The sequence below is a fragment of the Clytia hemisphaerica genome, unplaced genomic scaffold (assembly GCF_902728285.1).
Source record: "Clytia hemisphaerica strain Z4C2 unplaced genomic scaffold, Clytia hemisphaerica genome assembly, whole genome shotgun sequence".
NCBI classification, from domain to species: Eukaryota; Metazoa; Cnidaria; class Hydrozoa; order Leptothecata; family Clytiidae; genus Clytia; species Clytia hemisphaerica.
In genome coordinates this window covers 4,327-12,606 of record NW_027104387.1, presented here as the reverse complement: position 1 = coordinate 12,606, position 8,280 = coordinate 4,327, and the positions used below count along the sequence as shown (strand labels likewise).

The 8,280-nt window shown below is 36.4% G+C and overlaps 3 protein-coding genes across 3 annotated transcripts; all 3 read right to left on the bottom strand.

Moving 5' to 3' along the window:
- Positions 1-232: 232 nt before the first annotated feature.
- On the bottom strand, positions 233-4,418 carry LOC136819504 (uncharacterized). Its single transcript, XM_067075736.1, has 2 exons — positions 4,348-4,418; positions 233-3,868 (listed from the first exon to the last, which is right to left on the bottom strand). Exon 2 carries the CDS (start codon positions 2,713-2,715, stop codon positions 907-909), a length of 1,809 nt encoding a protein of 602 aa, XP_066931837.1. The 5' UTR covers positions 2,716-3,868; positions 4,348-4,418; the 3' UTR covers positions 233-906.
- LOC136819510 (leucine-rich repeat-containing protein 52-like) lies at positions 2,923-3,868 on the bottom strand. Its single transcript, XM_067075744.1, has 2 exons — positions 3,167-3,868; positions 2,923-2,982 (listed from the first exon to the last, which is right to left on the bottom strand). Exons 1-2 carry the CDS (start codon positions 3,866-3,868, stop codon positions 2,923-2,925), a joined length of 762 nt encoding a protein of 253 aa, XP_066931845.1.
- Positions 4,419-5,001: 583 nt separating the features above from the next.
- On the bottom strand, positions 5,002-7,842 carry LOC136819491 (histamine N-methyltransferase B-like; the record flags this gene model as incomplete). The annotated part of the gene is given in 2 exon segments (XM_067075723.1): positions 5,002-6,232; positions 7,676-7,842. Coding segments are annotated over 2 exon segments (939 nt in total). The 3' UTR covers positions 5,002-5,427.
- Between the last annotated feature and the right edge of the window lie 438 nt (positions 7,843-8,280).

Sequence of the window (8,280 nt, the reverse complement as noted above, 5' to 3'; positions counted from 1 at the left end):
AAAAATTTCCTGTTATTCGTCTAGTCTACAAATATTAAACACTTTACTTCAAAAGAATCAGTAAATTCGCTGAGGCTCCGCTGCTCTGATCTCTTTGGTGATTTTTTGGTTTCAAAATTAAAAGCTGTAAAAATGTTTGACTTGTTTGTTTTAAAAACGGCTTAACTTAAAATCAACACTTCCTTATCCTTCTGAAACCGGGTCACTTTTTCATTTGCATTTTTTCATCGCATTTAATAATCTTATGAACAACCGTAAGAGTGGGGAGACTGTAGGTCTCCCCGCTTCCGCCGATATATATACAAATTAAACCAATCTTCTTCCACAGTGTTGATGCTTGACCCTGGCGTATAGTTGAAGTTTTTTTTAACAAATTAATTTTGCATCTCATGTGATTGGAACTTTGTGCGATGGAAATCATACTCCTTTAGATTGTTGATTCTACGATCATGAAATAGCAAAGCTATGGTAGTTGTCGTTTTAGATACGACTCCATTATTAAATTATGATACATAAGGGAAACAAAATACAATTTTTTATATATTTATGCTTCAAATGATACCGTGGGATAGCTAAACTTTTTCATTCCCGAGGAAGCATTTCTAACGCGATATTTCAGCTGTTTTTCTGGGCGTACCGACATAAATGCTGCATATATAACGTAGACAGCACTCAACGGCCTTGAGACTAACCACTTGACAAGTTGAAGCTCTTTTTGTACGTACAAAGAGTGCTGGCCTTCTGCTGTTGTAAAGTGGCAATCGGAGAATTATCACCGGGAATGAGAGGGTTTAGCCATTCTAAGGTATGCTCTTTCAGGATAAGTGTGGTCTTCAGCAGGCTGATAGACAATACATAGCCCAAGTCTATGTTGGAAGTCAAAGGTTTGTAAATCATTCACCATAATCAATATCTCAGGTCGACACTTTGCGATAAAATCGACCGCCTTTTTTTGTACATTACCAGAATTCCAATTAGAAGACCAAAAGCACCAAATGTAAGGAAAACACCCAAGAGAATGTTTGTATCGTTTTCATCATCAGCGGGCTGTTGGCTGAAACCTGCTTTTACGTCTTGTTGTGCTGGTTTTTTGGTAGGTTGCTCGGTGAATCTTTCCGTCTGACGTTGGACCGTTGTTTGAGCTATTGTAGGCGTTCGGCTTAATTGATCTTGATTTGCCGTTGATTCGATTGACGAGCTATTTATTGATATTGATTCTAATGAGATGATGGTCTTATTGAGAATCTGTCGTCTGTACATTGTTGAATATTTTGATAATTCATGGTCTGCTGTTGAAGAATTAGGGGCATTTGATATGACGGGGAGTTGCTGACTTTGTTGATAAACTTGATTGATTGACAATGTTGAAGTGTTTGTTGACATTGGCGAAGATTTCAGCAAATAACCTCCGCTTGGTGAAATAACTGAAGATTGGTCTCTTAAATTGGTTGATATGGTTTGTGATAAAAGTCTTGGATTTTCTTGTATTGTTGATAACTCTATATCTGACGACGATTGTCTTGGTTTGAGGGTGGCTCCAGATCGATCTTCAGAAATTCGATTTTGAGGTTCTTGATTACGTATTATTGAGATGGATATGCTGGGTTGCTGACTAGGTGTAGCTACCAGGTTTTCTGAACTTGAACCGATTCTTGATCTTTGAATAAATAGGCCTTTGATAGATGATATTTCTGAATAGTCTTCATCCAATTTGTTAAGCGAAGGAGTTGCGTCTGATGTTAGTTTGATTTTCGATGATATAATTATTTGTTCTCCGATAATTTTAGACCGTGTGTCGAGGTCTTCATTCTCATTGGGTGGATTTGACGATAACAGTTTTGTTGGTGATCGTTCAGTTTCTATTGAAGTTAAAAAGTGTAAAGGGAAGGTTGCCAAAATTGTGTTCTCCTTAATGAATGAAAATGAAGATTCCAATATCGGAGTTGGTAGGGCTCCATTATTTTGTGAGGCTGAGCTAGCCGAAGTTGTATCCTCCTTAACGAATGAAGAGCTTGGTAAGACTTGATCGAGGATTTGTGATGACAAACTAGACGGTGTTATCGGCAGTGTAAAGATTGTTGATGATGGTGAAAGTACAATCCTTTTTGTTTCTCCATTATTATTGATTTCTGTATCTTCGGTTAAATGATTTTCAGTGTTAAAAGACACATTCATGGTGATAGAATTCGAAGTTTGGTTCAAGCTCAACAAAGACGATTTCATTGGTAAATGCGTTTGCTTTTCTGTTTTCTCTGAGACTAGGGTTGGCGATAAGAACATGTCAGTTTGAGAATGTTTAGAAGAAATTTTTATGACTGAATCTTTACTGGTGAAAGACTGGATGATTGGAAGACCTAATTTGCTAGTTTTAACCGATGCTGTCACTGTTTTGTTGAGATGACTAGAAATCTGGTCGATCGGAAGTGTTGATGAATCAATAATGGAAGTTCTTATCCTCGTTTCTTGATTAGATAACGCATTGAATGCGGTCGGTGATCCTGATATTTGAGCAAAATTCAAATCAGTTGTGTAACTTTGAAAGTCTTGAAGATGTGCAGATGTTGAGAGATGTGTCGAATGGCTTGATATTTGATTGTTGGCAAGATATTTTGAATGCTGAAAATTGTTTCCCAAAGAGCTGAAAGATCTAATAATGTCGTCTTTAGTACGAATATAGTGACGGCGTTGGTAAGTTTGACGAATGAAACTTGACATTTTGATGTGTGGTAGCTGTTGTTGTCGCTGGTTTTGGTAGGCTTGATGTTTCCATCGAATTCAATGAAGAATGTATGGTTAACACAGAGCTTTGGTGTTGATCAAATGCAATCAGTACTGAAGATCTTGGAGAAAAAGACTCTGGATATTTTGGTAAAGAAATTTTCTGCAGTGAGGTAAGCATAGTATTTTTGCTTGATGTTGGAATTATATTTCGTTGAGTATTTGTAGAAATTGAAGAGGATACACTCGATAATCTTTGAATTGCTGAGGTAGTATGTGAAAAGGTAGATACTAATTCAGACGCCTTTGCCTTTGAGGAAATTGTATACGATTCTTCCACAATTGTCAAAGATTCTGTTAATATTTCCAATGATGAACAAGTTGTTTTGCTGGTATTTTGGCAATATCCATCATTTACACATTCTACTGTTCTTAGATCAAAAGTTACATCATTTTTGATACAATTCAATGATAGTGAAGTGTCAGATATAGCCATTTTAGATTCACAACAACAGAGCCGTGATGTTTTACTATCAATAAATATGCTAGCATCGTTGTGGATTCCACTAAAGGCATATGGTGAAAATCTATGGATATCTTGTCCTTGGAGATATAAAGCACCACGTTTGAAACCATCTAGAGTATGGTCTGTAATTTGTTTTAAATTTGTATTTTGCAGATTCAGTTCATTCAGATTTGACATATTTCCAAAAGTGTAATCATCAATAAACAACGAATTATCAGTTAGTTGGTTATGTAGATTCAATATGATGACATTCTCCAAACCCTTGAATGTGCTATTACTGATACGTCGGAGAAAGTTATTATTCAAATGAAGCTGCACCAATGAAGTGTAACCAGAGAAAGCTTCATCCTGGATGTATGTGAGTTTATTATTTTGAAGTCCAAGTATCTCTAGACCTGGTAGATCAGGTAAATCACCTTTGTTGATGGTTTCGATGAAGTTTGCACCGAGGTAAAGTCTTCGAATGCTAGATCCAAAACCGTTTGGAATGGATGTGAGAAATTGATTTTCGCAGTAAGCTAAATCACCAGAACAAGAACATTTTGATGGGCATTGGGTCTTGACCAGAGATGGTAGCAATGTCACGACGAAGATCAACAAGTTGATAAGTTTTGGATATTCCATCTTAAACAAAAAAGATTTGATCAAAAGAAAATTTTACATTCTGGATGAAACGGTGACTAGCGCTTTTCAAAATCGAGGATTCGAGAGAAGGTTTTACTGCAATAAGATTTAGCCGAAAGCTAGAGCTAATCTTTTATGTAGAATTCAAAGTCACTTATTCCTTACATTACTTGCGAAGGGTCCCGGGTGCTTTTCATACAAACGCAAGATTGCGTACGTTAAATTTCTTGCCAGAATTTGAAAAATATAAAAAACTAAATCAAAGATATATGTATTCAATCTGTTAGCAAACGAAATTCGGCGCGAACCTCATGGCATAACTTTTGCTCGCCGAAGAAAGGTTAAAGATTTCTCCCTACCCTTCACTTCTACTTAAGTTACAATACACTGATTTGAGGCTTTTTAAAATTAAACAGACGGTGGCATTTAGAACAGCAAATCTTTCGTTATTTTTCACCCTGACAGTTTCGTTAGCTTACCTTGATTGTGTCAGTGAAGAAACAAGTATATTTCTCACATTGTCGTAAACACTCTTCCTCAAAGTCTCGAAGACGTTTCCCAAAAGAGGAAAATATATTTTTTATTTCAAATTGGAAGGAGAGGCGTGAAGGGAAGAGAACAATTCACTAATAATAATCTCAACTATTAGGAAGATAGGTATTTTTTATCTTGAAAACAATGAACTTGCTACGACTTGCTATAACGAGGAAAAAAGGAAATAACAAAAGAAAAAGTGGGTAGAAATGTTTTGAAGAAAATCTTTTGAAATACTTTCAAAATATTATGATGATCTTTCAAAATGATAAAGCACAAATTGATTTTTTTGTGTTTTGAGATTTTTAGGTACTGATAAAACCCAAAAAAAGATTGCATATTTGTTACAAAAACCTTTTTCATAGTCCACGCACAAAAGTTTAAAAAGTTACCTAAACACGGTGCTTGTAAAACAGTTAGCCCCATGGCACTGGTACTTCCGCAAACTTGAGTCAAAAATAGACTCTAGTCTACTGAACAGTTTCTTATGTCAGTCCAAGGTAAGGTTGCAAAACGCAAAATCAGTCCCTTTAAGTCCATCGATGCCTTTTTTGGTGAAAGTTGGAAGAGATAAAGATAATATTCAAAAGCTTTGTAAATAATGATACCTTACTTTCATTTTAATCACAAAAATACTTACTAAGAATCAAAATTATCAAAATATTTTTAAAATCAGACCATTATATTGTCTCATAGCCTTAGCACTGGAACAATTTAACAAAAACAAAATGAATTAAAACTAAGGTGGAACAGAATTCTGGAGTTCTGTTTTTATGAGCTGCCAGCTTGGTTCGTTTCTCGAAAAGTTTGGTAATTTGCATTTCAAGTTTCATTTAAATGTTGAACGAACTTTTGGATAGCCAGCCATAAGCACGTATGGCATGGGTATGAATTCAAATGCTAAAAAAACCCCCAGTTTCATAGGTATATTTGAGTATGAAAATATCATTCGGAGCAATATTGATCAGTTTGATTTGATATTCAGGTTTCCATCATGGTTTTAGGTAAGATTGAAAACAGAGCTGTTATTCCTTTGTTATCATAATAGCGCCCAACTCGCATGGATAATGGCGGCGTTTCTCTTTGACGCCCTCAACTTCAACTTCTTCCTCATGTGAATGGGCGTTTAAAAGCTCAAAGAAATCATCCAAAACCACTTTAGATATAGTTTGTCGACAATTTTTACCATGAAGCGCGAAGTCGATCAAATAATTTCCTGGTTTCGATTCTGGATCATACATCAGTGTAATATTGAAATTATATTTTTTAATCCAGACATCAAACTTCCAGCCGTTCGTTTCCGCTTGCTTTTTCCAACCAGGTAGGAAATAAGCATCGGAAACAGGGCCAGAACATGTGAAACATTCATGCTTCATTTCATGTTTAGCTAAGAAAGGCATCATGCGTGGCCAGAAAGCATTCTCATTCTCACCTACAACTGCGACTACTCCATTTTTTCTTAACAAGTGTTCGTACGTCACTTGTAGGGCAGACACACTATCAATATGGTACGTACATCGTACATAATGAGCGAAATCAAACCTAGTATCTTTGCTAGCTGTTTTCTTGAATTCTTCACAAAACGGGTCAAAGAAACCGGTAAACCACTGGAAAGTGACTTTAGATAAATTATCGTCCTTGGTTACGACGCCTTTGAAGTATTCCACTGATTCAGGGTTAGGCTCAACTACCTGATACACAACGCTGTAATCCTCTCCATGTACTTCACGCCCGCGCTTTGTGATTTCTGCAAGAAAATCAACATCAACTTCACCCGTTCCGGTACCAACAGCCAAGACTCGGATCTCTTTCTTAGCTTCAAAAAGCTTCCTAAAAGGGAAGAAGGGATTCAAGTTATCTACTTTTCACACTGAATCCGTTGGTAGCCTCAGATATTTGATTTTCAGACTTCGAAAAAACCGTTAGTAGAGGGCATGGCCCCCGGCGTGCGCATCGAATTGAGGGCGAACCATGGTGGGCGACGAAGAAAATTTTCGACTTTTTGCCCTTATTTCACCCCTCTAAACGGTATATATAAGATTTTTCAAAGTAAAAAAAAAAATACTTTGCAAAATATTGGGGGGGGGGGCATGGAGGGAGGACCCTTGATAAGTTGTATCGATTAACTAAAACTCGATTCACTCGAAAACTGCAGGAGATTTGTCAATTCTACACTCTATTAGGAGCATAGTATCAAAAATTTGCCCTGATCTAAGGGGTGCCCCTACGAAAACCATTTTAGATTCCACTGTCCGCACTAAGATTCGACTGCAACCTTTCCGGCAAGGTGATTAAATCTGAAATTTGGATAACATTTCTGAAACTAAATTTTCTTTCCCTTATGCAATGACAGATCGTACTAGGTCTCACTTGAATCGTTATCGACTTTGCGTCAAGATCTTTCTCGATTCTGTGGCCGTAAGAAGATTTTGCGGATGTCAAAACTCGGAAACTAGACCCTCGATTGATTTTTTTTCTTCGCCGATTCTAAGCTATAGTCATTTGAACTTTCAATTGAACTCCTGTAATCAGTATAAGCATCGAATTGAATAGTTGAAAGTTACATACTGGTATAACCATGGATTTATAAAGGAAACATCCCTGAGTCAGTGGCCCGGTCAGATCCACCTCGGTGAGTAGCCCGGTGAAAAAAATGCCTAAAAACAGGCCAAATTTTGACCCCGGTGGAAAATTGGTAACCCCGGTCAAAAAATAATCAAAATTTTGAACCCGGTCAAATTTTAGAAATTTATAGTTGAGGCCCTGTCAAATATCATCCTTTTTAGGTCACCCTGGTCAAAAAAAGGAAATGCTTATCGCCCTGTCGAAATTAACAAACTAAAATGAATTTTTTTCCAAAAAAAATCTCAAATACAAAAAAATATCTTTGCTAGCGAATACGTGTATCAAACGACCCATTCAATTTTTCAACAGTTTTCAGTGAAATTACATAAAACCCAAACGCTTTAAGGTCTAGTACATTGAATATGCGTAAAATATTCTCATATAAACAATCTTAAATGTGTTCCTAGGGTTATGATGGAAAGCTCTTCAAGTTTAAAAAGTAATCGCAAAATTGCAACACAAATTATTTTTCTTTGTTAATTTCATTTCTTTATCACTTTATTAGTTTTCTTCTTATATTATTGTTCTGTTTAAAATGTATATTTATAGAAGTCCATTATCGGTAAGGAGTTTTTCTGACCCATACTGCACTGAAATCACCTGGTTAGAAGGTCAAACGGGGGTCAAATAAACTTGTGTTAAACTTACGCGATTCTTGGGCCTAGTTCTTCTTTCATCCAAAGCTTTTGTGGCGGAAGTTGCTCCATATATTTCAAATAGGTCTGCAAAGTATCACGGTAGTTTGCATCATCAGATAACAATGTCAAGTCTTCGACAACCATGGTTACGGAATATTATTTGTACTACACAGAATACTAAAAATGAAAAATCAAAATTGGGACCGAAGTTCGAGTAGAAGCTCTTTTATAACAGTTTTTCTGACTTTAAGGTAACTAACTTTGTTCGAGCTCAAGTGAATCTTGAGGGAGTCTAGAGATGCTTATTGTCTACACCTCCTTCTCACAGACCAACTCTTTCCACTAGAACATTTTGCCAAGATATCGTCCCCGGTGGAAAATCATCCTCCAATTTTTGTCCCCACTGAAAATAATGAAATAAACCAATCCTCACCACAAAATATCATGCTAGTTTTCTCATCCCCACTGAATTTTCTGACTATGAACCGGTCATAAAAATATGGGAACATCAATCCACATCGAGTTTCAGTCCGTTTTTTACCTTCACTGGCTAAAAAGATCCTACCCGGTTTGTGAGAAGGGTTTTTTTTCTGATGATTTAATTCTTTAATGGCT

Bases quoted from the DNA above. Each gene is read 5' to 3' on its own strand.
- LOC136819504 (XM_067075736.1), bottom strand. From the start codon at position 2,715: ATGTCAAGTTTCATTCGTCAAACTTACCAACGCCGTCACTATATTCGT.
- LOC136819510 (XM_067075744.1), bottom strand. From the start codon at position 3,868: ATGGAATATCCAAAACTTATCAACTTGTTGATCTTCGTCGTGACATTG. The intron at 2,983-3,166 runs GTAACTTTTGAT...ATACTACCTCAG, and splicing joins TGAATTGTATCAAAAATGAT to CAATTCAAAGATTATCGAGT.